This window comes from Lissotriton vulgaris, chromosome 7 (assembly GCF_964263255.1).
Source record: "Lissotriton vulgaris chromosome 7, aLisVul1.2, whole genome shotgun sequence".
Taxonomy (NCBI): Eukaryota; Metazoa; Chordata; class Amphibia; order Caudata; family Salamandridae; genus Lissotriton; species Lissotriton vulgaris.
In genome coordinates, this window is record NC_141695.1 from 1388819134 (window position 1) to 1388837182 (window position 18049).

The 18049-nt window shown below is 46.6% G+C and overlaps 1 protein-coding gene and 1 pseudogene across 1 annotated transcript in view; one reads left to right on the forward strand and one right to left on the reverse strand.

Annotated features, from left to right (window-relative positions):
* The first annotated feature begins 787 nt into the window (after positions 1–787).
* The window catches only part of LOC147703774 (polymerase delta-interacting protein 2-like), a 216114-nt gene continuing 198852 nt past the window's right edge, over positions 788–18049 (forward strand). Inside the window, exon 1 of the mRNA XM_086932122.1 lies at positions 788–905. Within this exon, the coding sequence (XP_086788248.1) occupies positions 814–905 (92 nt within the window). The 5' untranslated portion in view covers positions 788–813. The remainder of the gene's footprint in view (positions 906–18049) is intronic.
* On the reverse strand, positions 9760–11673 carry LOC147703775 (uncharacterized; annotated as a pseudogene).

The following is an 18049-nucleotide window of genomic DNA, read 5'->3' on the forward strand; positions in this document are numbered from 1 at the left end:
GCCCTGTCAGCTGAAACCCCCTTGGAATCGGGTTTTTGCTTGTAGGAATCGGGAGGCGGGAGACTAGCCCAGACATGCCAACCCTCCCGATTCAGGCGTGAGACTACCGATTTCAAGGTTAGTCTCCCGCCTCCCGATTCCTGCAAGCAAAAACCCGATTCCTCTGGGTTTTAGCTGACAGGGTTTGGTATTGTGTAAGGTGCTAATTCTTCCAGCAATATTCCGAGTGGCGATGCAGGGGCTCTCGAAGGGGTGAAAAAACAACAAAGCGTCATTAACAAGGCAATGGTCTTTTAAAGACGTGTGAAGTACTGGGGCGGCTGTGTGTGCGCAGGGAAGCTGTTACAGCCTGGGCTGCCACACAGCAGCAACCTGCCAGGCCAGTGCACAACACTTGCATCACCCCCTCTCTGCCTGCCATTGCGCTCCGTGCATCTGAAAGTTCAAAAAAGCGTGCATTTACGTTTCAAATGTCCGATCCTGCAGCAGCCACTTCCAAAGCCCATACATGCCAGTAACCCGATTCAATGCCCCATTCTCCCGATTTTTTTGTTAATTCTCCCACTTTGCTCTTCTGAAATGTTGGCATGTATGGACTAGCCTTAAAATCGGTAGTCTCACGCCAGAATCGGGAGGGTTGGCATAGAGGTAGTTATCTCAGGCCACAGGTAGTAGCTTGTATTTGGTTATCTCAGGACACAGGTAGTAGTAGAACCCGTTTCGAACAAAAACGTGTGTGCGTGGACTGCGCCTTTAAGAGACAGGGCTTGCCTTCTCCTTTAAGGCTGTCGAGGTGCAAGCCGGGATAGTAAGATGGCGGCGCCTGTGGCCAGGCTGTTGGGATTGAACCGATACCAGGCACTGAGTTCACCCTGGAGGCAGCAGAGGCGGAGCTTGGGCTCTAGGTGAGAAATACATTTAAGAGCTACGTAATAAAGACCAAGCAGTACCTCTCGCTGCTTGATTGCTCATAGAACGATGCAGGGGAAGGCTCACACAGCTGGGAGTCCAACATCAATGCCAGAGTATGGCCAGGGAAAGAGTTTGCTGAAAGGTTCCTACTGGAGAAACCTGTTTTTTGTGGATGGCTAAAGGAACGTACTCTCAGGGCAGTGATGGTGCACGCCGCAGTGCTTCGATCCGAGGACGCTGGAGGAAACTGGAGCCCTGACGCCCTTTGGACAATAGCACTGCAAAGCATTGATCGAAATCTGTCACTGAGCTGTCAAGTTTACATGGCCCGCATTTACGAGTAGATCTTCCAGTTCAGGGTTTACCTTTTCATTCTGGGATTCGAAGTCACGCCTTTTATATTGTGTTAATTGGGACTACGAATCCCCAAATGAAAAGCAAATACAAACTGGAATGCATTACCTACACTCGCGTTGACCTGAGAAGCGTGTGATTGTGACAGGAAAATTGCTTACGCTGTTGGAGTTTCAAAGGATAGTGGTGAAGGAAGTTGTTGCTGCTGAGGCAAACACTGATTGTTAGGGTACACTGGTATTTACAATTGCTGAAGCGCAGTGTGCTGTCTTGTCTTGTAGATATGACAAGTTATCTCCCTAGAATCGAATTTCTGCAAGAAGAGGAGGCGCACACATTGTGCTGCAGATAAACTGTCAACATCCCCCTACAAAGGTGTGTGAGATATATATATATATATATATATATATATATATATATATATATATCTATCCAGCGTTTCTTGATTCAACTGCCTGATACCGACACAGCAGATTCAGTTTTGAGTAAGTTTGTTTATTTACTTAAAGTGCTGTAACATGTTTCGACAGGATCCCCTGCCCTTGCTCACACGAAGGTACTGCGGCACCAGCTCATGCTGGTATGGGTTCTGCAGCTCCATGCTATTGTTTTCCTGAAAGGAGTTTACACTGCTTTGCTGGAATGAAGTATACATCGCAGCACCCTTTCAGGGGGCATTGCTGGTTGTTGGTTTTCACTCCTGCGGCCCAGTATCCCTGTCAGGGCACTGCTTCGAGGAAATGTGTACTGCTGGCATATCATTGCGCTGGTAGGGCACAATTGAAGGAATCTCCTACTTCTGTGGTTCTGTAGTCCTGGCCTTCGACTGCTGGGTCTCATGGCCCAGTGGACTAACTGATCCACTGCATTTTCATCAAATCAGAGGGGGCATGACATGGTGCCTGCCAGATAGGTGACACTGAGGATCGATCTCATTGTAGATGAAATTAAAGGCTGTTAGGTGGGGGCTTGACTGCGAAGGTGCATGTCTTGTTAATTGACCTTGAAGCCTATTCTGACCAAGATTAATTTTATGTGGGCAAGGATATGTTTGGAGGTAATGTTTTGTGGGGAAAGCCAAAGAACAACACTATGGTTAAAGAGGAGGGAGGTGGGGGCGGGGGGAGGGCTATGATAACAAACACTCTTTATTGATTGGCTTAAAAAACCGTTTTCAATTTAAAACATGACTGAATCGAACAATAAAAATGACAATAATAAAAGTTAAAAACTGTGTATTTAAAATTACTAATAATTATGGGAACCAATATGGGCTAATAATGTTCTGCTGGGAGACATCGCTCTGGCTTTCTGATGTTGTAGTCTCTAATTTGATTGCCGAGTCTATTAACTCGGCCGCCATGCTAAGATGAGGAGGGCTTGGATGTTGTTATGGCTTCCAGTAGTTTTGACGCTTTGTGGACTAATTTCGTAAGCCCAATGTTTAGCTTGGCGTTGTCGGGGTTAAGAGCGGCCATTATTGCTTGGCAGAAAGATCGAACTCCCAACATGAAACATTGGTCTCGCAGCAATGACCATCTGGCCATAAGCAATGCGGGGCATGCACAGACAATGTGTTCCATTGTTTCAGAATAATAGCCACACAACCTGCATTCAGTACTGCTACCTGGCCGGCGCCATTCGGGAAGGTTCTTCAGAAAGGGCCAGTCACCCATCCTCGGGGCTAAAAACGTATGTTTCCTATAAAGTATGTATGTGTTTGATAGGTAGAGTGGCTGAACACCCACTTTAAAATTGGAGATTACAGCCCAAGCGTGTTTCCTCTTTGACAGTATTGCCATGTCCGAGTGAAAGAACCACAATCTGACAGTTTTTTTTAGTGGCAGTCTTTAACACCGGGTGGGTGGGGTTTGTTTCCCAGAGGTCTTTTACTCCTAATAACTGTAATCTGCGATCCAGGAATTGCCGATGCTTATGGCTGGTCTGATATTTCTCTATTTTATGCCATAGTCTGGCCTCCAAGGAACCCTCCCGGGCACAGCGCAGTCTATGACATAGTTTACTACATGCGCCTGCCTCCCCTCCATGGTGATCTTGTAGGCCCAGTTCAAGTCTCACTTGGGCTGGCGACAACCGAAAGGCTCTTTTAAAAATGTTAGTTGTTAGTTTGTTTATTAATATACTGGTTGTACCCTTAATGATCTTGTGCCCATACGTCAAGGAGATAATTACCTTAGCCTTCATCAATTTCAGCATGGGAGTTAGGCTGGGATCTAGTAGCTGTTTTGCTAATTTTGCAGCAGCAGCAGCTTCTAACAACAAGGCTTTGGTTTTCAATGCTTCTTTATGCTTGTTAAATGTACCTCTTGTATCGAGAAAGATACCCAAGTATTTATAACTGGGAGTTGATTCTAGCTTTGTGTAGTTGAAATGCCACCTTTCTACTGACCTTTTTTGCTTTGATTTCTTGTCGTGTAGGGTAGCAGTTCATCCAGTAGCCTCTGGAGACCCACTTCTGTGTGGCTCAACAACACCAAGTCATCGTCATAAAGCAAATTGGTGATGCAGGTCCCGCTAAGTTGAGTGGGATGACAATTTACACTGTCGAGTACTGGAGAAAGGTCAGATATAAACAAATTAAAAAGAAGTGGGGCCAATACACAACCTTGTTTGTCACCAGTTTCGGTTCGAATCTTCCTGGAGACATGGGCGCCTTCACCCAGCTTCATTCTTATCCATGTTTCCGTATGGAGTTGGATTATTGCTTGAAGAAGAGGCAGGGGTATGCTCCACGATTTTAGTTTCTGTCATAACTGACCCCTGTGCACACGGTCGAAGGCTGCTTTGAAGTCTACAAAGCAACAGTGCAGCTGGATTTGTTGGACTGGCGCTTTCTCCATCAGGACTGTTAGCATTAAATTGGTTGTGGTACCGGTATTGGCCATGAAGCCCATCTGGTTAAAGGGGAGGTGTGCGGTTGTTTCGGCCCAGGCCTGTAGCTCCTCCAATAGAATGTTTGCATAGTACTTAGACTCCACGTCGAGAAGTGCAACCATTCAGTATTTCTTTGGCTCATTTCTCTTTCCACTTTTGTAGATTGGGTGAATGATTGCACCTCGCCAGGACTCTGGTACCGTATTGTTTAGACTGCATTAGAGAAACAAGGGGGTCGGGTATTCTGACCATATGCTGATATTGGATGTAAACATCGCCTGGGGGAGGCCATTCGGGCCTGGGGCTCCTTCAGCTCTGGCTTTCGTTATGAGGCGCAAGATCTTGTTTTTTAAGACATTAGGTGTCTCCGAGGGCTCTAGGGATATATCGTTCCTTTTCGCTTATTCCTTGTGTGTCGGATCTTCAGATGGAATTTTTACGGGGCTTGCTCGTCTCGGGCTCTCCAGTCCTGGGGGGGAGATCATAAGGTTAACTGGGCTGGGGGAATTGGTGCAAGCAACATTTTTATTGGTATCCCCAAAGTGAAGAGATAAAAACTTATTCCAAGCGGCTTCACTGATATTTGCACTGCCATACCCACTTGTACTTTGTGTGCTCCTATTTAAGAGGGACCAGAATTGTTTTGGGTTAGGGTTTTTACTTTCGTAGATGAGCTTCAGCCAGAATTGATCCAAGGCCGCAAATTTTTCCTTTCGTGTTGAGATTCTAAAAGCTGCTTGAGCTTGCTTATAGTTATTGAAGTTGGTTTTATTGCTGGGGTTCTTTCTTGATAATTGGAGTGCTCGATTCCTCTCAGTTCTTAATTTTCTTGTGGCTTTTGAGATGCAGAATTTAGGAATTTATTTTCTCTGGCCCCTCCTAATTGGCAATTCATTGAGAAGGTGGTTTGTAAGAGAAGTCCAGCCACTAGTAACGTGGGTATTTAACTCTAGGGATTGGTGTAATAGGGCTCTGCTTTTTTCCATCAGGGAAAGGGCAGTGGAGTCCGACCATTTTATACTCTTTAGGTCCTCTGTGTGGCTGCCTTAGTGAGTATCGGCACGTTCTTGATGGCCTGGGGTGCTGGTGGATAATGTTATTATTTGTGCCCGGTGGTCACTCTCTCCTTGTGGTGTAATGTGATAGCTCTTGATCAAGGGCAGTATTCCTCTACTCCCGAGAGTAAAGTCCAAAAACGAGAAGGATCTACCATCTGACCGGGTCCATGCAGGCGGGATGTCAGTGGGGAGTTGCCCATTCAATAAGGTAAATCCTAAGCTGCAGAACTGCATTACCACATATTTGCCCAATGTCGAAAGTTTGTTTCCAGCAGGAATTGACTGGGATACAAAGTGTGGGGGGGACTCTTGGATGGGGGGGGGGGGGGTCCAGTCCTGTAGCATCAGCAAGATAGCAGAAGAGATTGGTATTAAAATCGCCTGAAATGATGCTGTGTGTGCTGCCATACTTGCCAAATAAGTCACAAATGGAGTTGATCAAACAGTCCATTTTGGGTTTTTTCTTGGTGGTGCAGGGAGAGATCTATGTATGAAAAACAGAGGTACCCCTTAAACTAGTCAAGGGAAATGAGGTTCTACAACCAGAAATGACAAAAATTCCCTTGAGTCAAATTAAATACAGGTTACATAAACATAGCTCAAAATACAAAAAGTACAGATTCTATAGTAGCAAAGCATTGGTAGAAATATAATGGAGTCCGAATGTACAACCTGCATTTAACAGTTTTTATGTTTTACCTTTTCTGTCTCTAGTCCCAATTGTGCAGGCCACAATTGATTTTGTTTTTGTTGCATTTTATGTATTTTAGATTAGGGCATTAGATTAGTTAGCCCTACACCATTGTTTTTATTTTAATGTATACATAATAAATTAATTTTTAAACTTTCAATCTTTGGTGCATAATATGATTGTACTTTTTGTATTTTGAGCTATGTTTATGTAACCTGTAGTTAATTTGACTCAAGGGAATTTTTGTAATTTCTGGCAGGGTGAGATCTAGACGTTGAGGATGAGCAGCTGAGGATCCGAAAGTAAACTTCACAGAATAATTCCAGAGAGCCAATCCTCGTCAAATGTAATCTGTTTAATACATTTGGATAGTTTTGTTGATACGTAGATCGAGAGACCGCCACTAGGTCTGCCAAACTTGGACTGCTTGGTGGCAGGTGTCATAAACTCTAGGAAGCCCTCTATTGTAATGCTTTCTCCTGCCCATGTTTCCTGTAAAAGGAGAATGTCGTATTCTTTTAAAAAGTCCAGGGAGGCAGCAGATTGTTTTTCCTGCCCAAATCCGTTGATATTCCAGGAACATATTGTTAGACCGTGATTAGTGGTGGTTCAATTGGGCCGGTTTCTGGAAAGGGCCCCTGGCAACCATAACCATTCTGCTCCGTCGAAGTTTCGCTGATCGGTAGTGGGCTCTGGGATTACTGTCGGTGAGCTGCCTCTTGTGGACCTCAGTACTGAAAAGGAGGCTAAGGAGGAGCTGGAAGTATGGGCCTGGTTGTATTCCATTATTTAGGGGTACCAAGGAGCGCTTGGTATTATGGTTCTTATACCCCAGATTTAAATTGGTCAGTTTTCGTGAAGACGAGGTCCCGGGTTACCGGGGTTACCAGTGTTACTAGCATAGCTTCACCCGTGTTAGATCCGGTAGTTGGAATAAATTCAATAGCGATTATGTCTCTCGATTGTAGGTGACTTAGGGCTGGTAATGATTTGAAGAGTCTACTATATTCCCTCGATTGAGGATGTCATGAGGGCCTCTGGAGGTATATTCTGGAATGAGCAGCAGTTTGGTTCTTTGGGTGCTTACTTGGGAGCTCACAGGACTCATTGGACATTACTGGCTGTTTTTGCTTCGATTTATCTTCGATGGACTTTTTTGATCTAGGTATAGTGAACAATGGAAGGGGCAATTCCGTATGATGGGTGATTGGAGAGGGTGAAAGGGGGCATTTGCTTGTGGCCACCAACTCTCAACAGCTTACTAAATTTGTGAGGTTCTTACGACCAAGTTCTGTAGCTATACTCTGTGTACGTAATTTGTTGTCCTCAACAATAAGAAGACGAGAGGAACTAGAGCCTTGGGCTGACAAACCGGGAAGTTGTAGGACTCTGTTGCCCTGCTCCCAGTGCTGGGACGGTTAGTTGGTGGTTGTTTAAGGCCGGGTTTTGCTTGCATTGATGGCTGCAGGGGCTGCCCCAAAGCTTAAGGTAGCCCTGACTGTTGACTGGTCTGATGTGGATATTCCGTCTGTGGGGGCAACTGATTCGATGTTAATTGGGGCTCAACTGTTTTCCTTTCAACAGTAATGTCGAAGGGGCATTTCCTGGAAGCTCTGTGTCTCTCATTGAAGGGTTACTCATATTTGAGGTTGTAGTTTCAATTTTTTTTGTTCGGCTTTTTCGTTGTCTTTTCTTTTCCCTTTTCGACAGCTGATGCCAGTTATCATTTTTGGATAGTTCAATAGGGATTGATTTGCCGTCTGCTGACTCTGTGGGATGCAGGGAATGGGGTCGGGTTCGGACTTTCGGGTGAGATGAACCCTGTTCCGGGCTCAGAACCTGAAATGAGTGGTCTGATGACTTAGAAGCCCAGGGCTTCTTTATTTCTGTATTGCTTTGCCCACTTGCGTAATCTGAACGTACGCACACCACTTACTCACACAGAAACTCAACACTCCTCTGGAGGTGAAAAATGAGCTTTATTAATATTGTAAGCAAAGGCAATAAGTCACTGAAGCTAATACATTCTTAGGCACCGAGTGAAAGGCAATAGACAATGAATACACCACGCTATATATCTATAAATATGAAACTGTGAATACAGGTATATAAACAGTTAATGTACAAAGCACCTCACCAGATGCGTCCGCACTGGAGAATTGAACATCCCTGGCCAAGCACTGAACACCAAGTCGGGAACCCTGTAGAGACCGGGGGCTCAGGAAGTAATCTCTCTGGGCACCAAAGTTGTCCTGCGAGTGCGTCCACTCCAAGACTGAGCTCCTGAGCTCCACCCCACAGACACCGCTTTTTATAGTTTAAATCAACATGTTCGAGAAGCCTCTAGCAGGCGCTCTCGCCCATCTATTCACAGGTGCTCGCCCCATCTCTGCATCTGACCCACCCAGGTCAGACAGACCTGGCCAGATTCTGTTTGGGCTGTGCCGAGGCAAAAGACATTCCTTTCCCTATTTCCGGCATTGGAGCTTTGCACGGCCATCCTCCCTCTGTCCTAGAGATAAGCCTAGAATGCACGAAAACACGCTGAAGGTACAACATAACCTCACAAGGCATCCTCACGAGATTCCTCGCACCAGGTTGTACTGGTTTACATGAAAAACATGTTTATGTTACTGCTGAAATGTAAGTACAGGGCAAGGCAGCACAAAATGGAAGTGCGATGCAACAAAATGGAAGATCAGAGCATTGCATGGAATCGAGGTCAACATGTAATTTAGCATATGTAAAATGGCAAATCACCTTTTTTCAAACGAACCACTGAGGGAGGTAGAGACGTCTCGAGCACCGCGTATATCTTAACGTGGGCGTACTCTGGTCAACAATCATCCGAGTTGCACTACAGCCCCCGCCTAAAGAGAGCGAAGTTAAAACACGCAACGGCTTCTATCCATTACCGCGTCTCTCTGAACAACCAACGGGTTCTATCCATTACCGCGTCTCTTTGAATAACCAATGAAGTTAAAAGCTATACAAACTTACAGCTTTATCAACCGTTACGGTATACTATGACGAAAATGGTGGTGAACTTTTGAGGTTTCCCTTCCCTTTTAAAAAAAGACGACGAAGAGTAGATGTAGGTCGAAGCAAGATGGAAGCAGTGAACACTGTTTAAACAGTTATCACATACCGACTCCGGATTTTAGAGGAAAGGTGCCTTACTCCCTACATCAACTTCGAACCTTTTTGGTCATAACATACCTTAGAAAAAGTGGCTGAATATCAATTTGTCCTGATGAAGACAAAAGACCTTGTCGAAACGCGTTGACACACAGCCCTATTCTCCATAACCAGAGAATATAATTGAAAGAAAAAGTCTTTTTTTATACATATCGTGATGTTTTTTTAATATATTTGAAAAAAGCCACATAAATCTTAAGAAAATAATCTTTTTTACTATGTAATCTGTCAATTATATGTATCTATTTCATCTTTTATATTTATATTAAAAATTATCTCTTTTGATGTCATTCCAGTCCATTGCATTAATTTTTTATCATATTTTGTGTGTATATAAATATGTCTCCTTAAATACCCAGCTCTTGTACTTAAAGTCTGCCTGGGTGTATGCCTTTACATAAAAATTGTTGTCCCTGACCCAGGAGTCTTATCCATATCAGGGGGTCCTTGATACCTACAAGAAATGGCAAATGCAGTACATTCCACCCCTTGACCTTCGATTCACCCATCATACCCCGTTGGCCTAAATACCATGGATCTGGGACGAAAAAGGGAGAGAAGATTAGGAATGCATTGAATGCAACAACATAATGAGATAAAACGCAAATAATGATTATAAGAACACCCAAGATATACCGAAGCTGTCCAAAATTAGGCAGCCACCCAACCAACCAATCCCACCATCCTTGGCCAACGTCTTGGGTAACCCCTTTCACTAAATCTTTTAAGCATTAATATGTGCATGGATAGACGTAGAATGGTCAGATAGATTGAAACAACAGAGCCCATCAAAGTCTTCGCAACTGTGGTTATATTTTAGCAACAAATAGTCCACAGCTGCCCTATTTTGCAAAACAGCTTTTTTTGTTCCTTGAACATCTAATAATAATTCCGCTAAAGCGGCAGAAGTATGATTGAGATTCTTCATAATTAAACAGGCAATTGTTCTGGCATTATAAACGGACAGTCCTTGCACTCCTACAATGGAAAGAGCCAAACTAGTATATTCTGTTCTAGGAAGCAAATCAATATCTGAGTCACAATCCTCAGGTAATTGAATAGTGGCTCTAGAAGAGCGAATACGTGTAACAGAATGCATGGGAAAAAGCATAAGACTTAATCGTGATAAGGCACCAGGTCCTCCAGTTATGTTAGCTGGTATGTAAGTGTATGAAATATTACCACACGAGAACAACCATCCTATAGGTAATTTCACATGGTTAACATGGCTAGCGGCTAATACTGTGTGATTACAGACCATATAATTGGTAACATTACTACAAAAGTTGTCATGTCGTGACTGACAATGTTTGTTGATCAGTGGTCAATTGTTTGCTTTTCTCTAACTTCAATTGGCCACACTTGCCAATCTTGGCAGGGTCACAAGTTAGTTGATAGCAAACATCTCCAGTAGAGATATTGTAAGTAACAATACTCGTCATGTTCCTCCAGAGGCTATCTGTAACCTCCGGACAAAAGCGACAGTACTCATAAGGACTCAGATGTGTTCGAACATCAATTTCCTCCACTACCCCATCAAAGTTAGTTTGGTTGAAGATTTGCAGAAGCACATGTGCAGGGGTAGGTACGGTACAAGACACGTTTATATCATATCAGCTGTACTCTGAAGGTTTCTCATACAGAAGTGGGAAGTGTTCAGCACCCGGCCAAGTAGGTCCAGATGTTATCCGGTTGCTGCAACAATGCTGTCATCCGACTCGGGCAGTTGATCCCCTTCGGCATCCCTGGGCGACCACACAGCGCAAGGGTCGCAGCGGCAAGCCATACTGTGATCTAGAAACGGAAAACAAACTGGTATAATCACTCTCGCAAATAACATTTTTCAGCAGGTACATTTTCCCACTTTTCCTGTCCGGGGATTTCATGATGACTAGGATATTATCGTTGCCCATAGCGATCAAGTCTGCAGGTTAAGGAGGTTTGTTTGGGGACTCCACCCACAACTTTGCCCCTGGGTTCTTGTCAGTCGATCTTGAACCCGCCCTTTCCTCGCACAGTTAGAAGGGCTGGGGCCGTCCCCTTCATGACATTTCCTCCATAATCGGGCATGATGACCATTTGGGCATCATGGTCACCGGGTTGCACAATCAGATCATTGTTTCCACTGTTCAATAGGATAACCTTGATCTCCCCCTTGTAATCGGCATCTACCACCCCTCCTAAAACCTGGATGCCTTTAAGGGCAAGCCCAGATCGAGGGGCGATTAGCCCGAAATGCTCTGGGGGAATTCCTGTCTCAATCAAGGTAATGTCTCGTGGTTGCAATAGATAGAGTTTCAAGGCATGTAAATCAAGATCGGCAGCCTCTGGTGTGGCACGATATGGAGCCAAAGCTCCCGGAGCTGTCTCCCAATACAGAATCGTGTTTGTGGCCACATGGGGCTTAATCTGCAAAGCTGGGGTCAACATGCGCATCAAAGGAGTCTCTGCATCAGCAAGGGGTCGGTTGTTCAAAATCTGCAATGCATCAGACAAGTGATCCCTCCACTGCTTTAATGACCCATCAGACAACTTTTCCAACTGCTCTTTCAGCAAACCATTCATTCTCTCCATCAAACCTGCTGCCTGTGGGTAATAGGGTATGTGATGGATCCACTCAATGTTCTGCTGCACACAACAATCCTGCACCATCATTCCTTTAAAGTGTGACCCATTGGCACTTTGGACCTGCAATGGAATTCTGTAATACAAGATCAACAAATTCAATGTTTTCTGAGGGTTCGACTGGGTTGCTCTCTTGCATGGAAAGGCGATGAGATAGCCAGAGTAGGTATCCACCACCGTGCATGCATACTGACATCCTCGACTCATTGGCATCGGCCCGATGAAATCAATTTGCCATATTTGCCCTGGTAACTTCCCTCTGCCTAACTGGCCTCTCACTACCTGTGGAACTGGTCTGTGCTGAGTATGCTGACAAACAGGACAGTGAATGATTGCAGTCTTAATCAAATCTAGGGGAATATACATCCCTCTACTTTCAGGCCACCTGCTAGCGGCTCGCTCGCCCAAATGTCCACTTTTCTGGTGCGCCCATTTAGCCATGCCCACCAAGTCAGAATCCTGCGTCTCCACCTCAGCTTCATGAATCTGCGCTTCTTGGTCTGCAAAGGCATTTACAATGCCAATAGCCTAATCGCTCGCAAATGCGAGACCTATTGCATTTGCACACACACACACACACACACACACACACACACACACACACACACACACACACACACACACACACACACACACACACACACACACACACACACACACACACACACACACACACACACACACACACACACACACACACACACACACACACACACACACACACACACACACACACACACACACACACACACACACACACACACACACACACACACACACACACACACACACACACACACACACACACACACACACACACACACACACACACACACACACACACACACACACACACACACACACACACACACACACACACACACACACACACGAAAAACTGGGATGACAATCTCTCTCTCTCTCTCTCTTATATATATTAGGGAATTAGTAATGGCATTAAAACTACAGGGGGAAAAAGAACAACATCTGGACTGGGTGGGTCACTCAGACATGGCCCTTGGAGTGCACTCAATTGTCCCCTTTATGTGCACTTAATACAGCTCGAACTCCACGCTTTCTTTGAAACGACAAACCCAATGCACCCTCTTGCACACTCACCAAGTGCACACCCAATGCACCCTCTTGCACACTCACCTAGTGTAGAGCCAATGCACCCTCTTGCACACTCACCAAGTGCACACCCAATGCACACTCACCTAGTGCAGAGCCAATGCACCCTCTCGTACACTCACTTAGTGCACACACAATGCATCCTCTCACACATACTCACCTAATTCACACACAATGCACCCCCTCGCACACTTACCTAGTGCACACCCAACGCACCCTCGGAAACTCACCTAGCTCATACCCAATGCACCTCTCACACTCAACTGTGCACATCCAATGCACCCTCTCCCACCTTCACCTACTGCACACCAATGCATCCCCTCGCCTATACTCTCCTAGTGCAGTCCGAACCTCCTTACTTTCAGCATTGACACCTCTCACGGGTGGGGTTGGGGTGGCTGCAGCAGCTGAGTTCAGTATAGCTCAATGATTTTGCGGGCATGGGGGGTTCTTAATCCTTCCAAGAAATGATGAACCTCGTCCTTTCTCTTGAATGAACTACACCGCTCTACCTCACTAGAATGACCTCGAGGCGAGGAGGCTCTACAGTTATCTTAGAAGAATGAATGGCTTTGAAGCGCTCAGTTCTATGCTGGATTCGCGCTGTGGAGCTCGTGGGCGGCAGGATCTATGCACGGGGATTTAAAAAGAGATGGTGGGCTGTGAGTGTCCCTCCTTGCAGCAGAGCTCTCTTCTGGCCCAGCACCTGGCACTGCCAGGCCCTGCCTAGGGCGGGGCCTTCGGGTATACACCCCTCCCACTCCGCCGAGGACGGTTATACTGGCCACCTGCAGGCAGCATCGGAGAATCTAAACCGAACCCAGCAGAAATGACGATCTCTGACCGGAAGCGTGGAACCGGATGTCTCCGCTGCTTCCGGGGGCATCAGGGCACCGCGGACAGAGGCAGCAGGATACGTGACTCGTGAGGTTTCATGGTATGGCCCGGTACTATCGGGGAGATGTGTCCAGACATGGGAACCTGGCTTTTAGTATGAAGGCAAATCTCAGATTTTTGAGAGATTCCCGGCAAAACTCCCCCTGCCCTTGGGCGCACTTGTCCGGATGCCTTGTGAGCACAGCAAGAGACGGACTGCAATGTTCTGCGGGACATTGGGGCAAACTTCCCTCTTTCTACAGCGAATGGGGCATCGAAAGGCCACTCAGCCGCTGTTTTTACCCAACAACGCTGGTAGCACTTCTCAAAGAAGCGCAGCTAGAACCAGGCCGCTTCATACAACAAGACATGGTTGGGTCCGCCGAGCCCCCGTCCTTTTCAAACTGGGGCGTGTTTTTTCATGATGACGTCACAGAAAGAAACGAAAAAACATGCCCCCCAATCAGAAAAAGACGGGGCTTGAACGGAGTGACGCCCCTCTCCTCCAATGGCTGGCCTCTGTTTAGGAAGCCAGCCAATGGAGAAGAGTGGCGGGTTCAAGCCCCACTCTAGGAAACGTAAATTCTCGGCTGTGCGACACTGCTGCGCCGTGTACGCTAGGCCGAGACCTAGGAGATAGTAGATGTGGAGGGGTCGTCCTTCTCTGGTGGGGAGGTATTATTTTGAGCTGTGGTGATTTGGCGACCAGGGTTGGTCGCCTCTTTCGAGGGGAGGATGGGCAAGAGCAGACTGGGTTGTAATGAAGTCATGGGAGAGAGGGTAGAGGGCATAGGAGATTGGTAGGGAAGGTGAGGGAAGGATTGGATGGGATATGGGGATCTCTGTCGCTACATGGGGAGGTTATGTTGTTGTCTATCTTCTCTTTAATGTAGGAGAAGAGAGCGTCAAGGAGCTCCAGTTTGCCATTAGATGATTGGATGAGAACAGTGCTGATGTTGTAAATAGTTATGTTGGTTTCAGCATTGTACACGGTTATGGGTGCAATAGCAAGTTTGAGGCCATGCACATCTTCTTGGTGGAGATGATCTCAAGTATGAAGGATGTGGCTCTCTTCTATTGAGCACGACGATTGGTGAAAAATATTAGATTGTTGATTATTGAGCCCTTTTTACACCAGGAATAGGAATCTAGGAAGAGTGTTTCTTTCTTTAGTTTGAGCGTTTTGTGTTTGAAACATTTTGCAGCGTTTCTGGTTAAGTTTGGCATATCAGTGATTTTGAATGAGTTGTTCCCCACAGGGGATAGTAGGTGGTTCAGTATATTGATATGTGATGATTCCATGGCGAGGTCACTTGGCAGGGAGGAGCTAGGGTGAAGAGGAAGAGGGTAGATTTAGGACCCTAAGGGATTAGTAAGGAGTGCAGTCCTTTTTAGGTCTCGCACCTGGCGATTAAAGCCCGAAAGCGCTGTCTCGCCTGCGAGACCTATAGTCACCGGCTCTGCTTCCAAGGAGATGGGAACGCGCAGCATGCCGGAATTGGATCAGGTTGTGCCGCCGTGCGCGTCTCCTGTCCTCCTTCAGAGGCAAGGCACTTCACTTTCCATGCCCAAGACGTGTCAGCGCACTGACGCGCCCCACTCACCGGGCTGCTGGGAAACGCGACGGCGAAACACACCCCGCCTCTCCACTTCACCCGGGCCCCCTCCTGGGACCCGGGACTTCTCTGCATTTCCACCGCTACCGCGGGGCTCTCCCTTCCTCATGGGAGCCCTGCATCAACGTGCAACAAAGGCCTCTTCCGGCCTCGGCACAGGCTCCACCCATGTCACGGGCAAGGATGCCTGACTTCCTGGTTCCGCCCACAATGGTGATTTTGTGCTTGTTTTGGGTCAGTCACGACTCAGGTTTCTTTGCTACAGTAGTTGAAAAGTGAGCCGATTTGCCCTCTCTGTTCTGCTGCAGCTCCTGGCTGGCTTCTACACTCCTTTAGAGGTAGAAGAAAAATAAATATCAACAAAGTCAATCCCTGCAGCCCGTCTCGGAGTGAAACGAACGAAGCGCGGACCAGAACTAAAACGCAATCCAACAACACAACAGAGGCACGGGCCAGAAAGTGCAGCCCGGACAGGGACTCTCAGGGTGCCCTTGAGGTCGTGGACAGGGCAAGGGTGGCCCCGGAAGCGTGGCGGTGACTGCAAGCAGAGCTTGCATGTGGGGTGGCAGAGGAGACCCCCGGCCATGGAAGACTCAAAACCGGCTCTGAGGATGGTGGGCACTGGCGGTGAGGCTCCCCAGGGGGAGGAGGAGTCCGTTGGAGAGGAGGAAGGAGCGGCGGAGATCCCCTCCTCGGAGACCTGCGGTGAAGAGGAGCAGGGCAGTGGGGAGTTGGGGCCCGAGCGTCGGCGGAGGCACCACGACGAGCAGCAGTGGAGGCGGTGGAAGCGCTGGAGGAAGGGCAGGGGGAGCCTGAAGGGCCCACGCAGCAGGGTGCCCCAGACCCTTCCCACCATCGCCGGAGACTGCAGAGGAGCAGCCGCCGCCCCCGAGCCCAAAAGACTGGTGCAGTGCAGCGTTTACTGCACAGAGAATGACCTCCCCGGGCACCAGGATAGCCCAGAGCCGCTGCCGCTGACGAACCCTTCTTCCCTGGTCTGCTGGAGTCGGGGACTCCCCTCTACCCGGAGCCGGGGCTGGGATGGCTGGTGCTTGCCTGCTGCCGGGCCTGCCTGGAGATGCGGCTGCTGAAGCCCCTGCCCTGCTGCAAGAAGGCGGTGTGCGAAGAGTGACTCAAACGCTACCAGGGCTCGCAGGTAAGTGCGGCTGGGGTGAGAGGACCTGGACCCAGTGTCATTCCCTGCAACTGTTGAGACTAACAGAGCCCCCGTTTCAACTAACAACACAAAAACAAAACCGAGTTTACAAATGTATCGAGAAACGCCTGTAAAGTTGCCAAACCTACAGTAAAGTTGCTTGATTTCTTTGAAGTTACCACAGTTTTCAAAAAGGACACACACGCCACTGGCGAGGAGTGCCTGGGTAAAACAGAGCGGGACCAATTTAATACCAAATGGTCAAAAAGTTCTCTTTATATTTAGAACGAAACATTCTTCCTGCTAGAATCTCCCCCTACCCCCTCCTTCCTTCGCTGTGGTTTTTGCAACCCTTGGAAGCCTGGTACAGTGCTTGTTTTTATTGTTTTCGGAGACAAGTCTTTTCATTCTCACCTTTTCCGTGACAGGTGCACCCTTTGTTTAATTGTTTCAGCGTAACCATAATGACCACTGATGTGGAGTGCTTAGAATGTCTATGGGACAGGTGTGACATCTCAGCAGGGAAGAAAACGGTGTCTCTGCCATTCCATTCCCAAGTAGACTACAGGGTGCCCTGCACTACGGTAATTGACAGCATAAGATTCCATCCACAGGCGATTAATAGGCAGAGACAGGGCTACCTACAACAGAAGCATTTTGCTTTTGAAAGAAGTTTGTATGAAGTTAGAACAAACCTGTTAATAGTAGTTTGTTTAATTTTCTTAGTGCTTGGAGTTCTTGCATGATGTTCAGTGGTATTTAAAAATACATTGAACAAAATAAATGTGTTGAAAAAATGTATATAAATTCTGTTTAATATACATGATCTATAACTGCATATCGGTGCTATTATTATCGGTGCTATTATTGTCAGTCAAACACTTTTGTTTGGTCACTAGGACCATAAAAGCGGTATACATAGAATACATATTTACAAATCAACAACTCTAAACTTGCAAAGTTAAAAATGCGAGAATTATAAATAAAAACCACAGCACAACCCTCTCCAAGGTAGTGTACAGCAAGTTACTTACAAGCCTCCTCATACAATGTAAGTGCATACTCAACGAAATGTCCCCGGTCAGCCGTATTATTGAAGTACAACATGAATAAGCATGAGACCAGGCAGATATGATCACAACAGTTTACGGCACGTCGGGAAAAGTACATGCATAAATACTAAAACCAATTCTCCTGGCTCCAGCCTAATGCTGCGTGTCCTGGGCACAAATCTGCTAAAGCGTAAGGCCTATATGTTTCCTTATCACTTCTACTGATAACAAAATCTGCTCAATAGGTATTGCAGTTAGGCGAGTTTAAGCTATTGCCATAAAATGCCTTTTATTTATGTTTTTTAAAAAAAGCAAGAATAAAAGGCATTATTTGCAATGCCAATAGCTCAAACTCGCGTCAATGCGAGACCTATTGCATTGTAAATGCTTGTTATGTTTTTATGGTCAAGCCAGGATGAGAGTCCTATGTCACTACCTATGCATGCTGAGAAGAGAGTGGCAACATGGGCTCAGGGAGTTCAGTA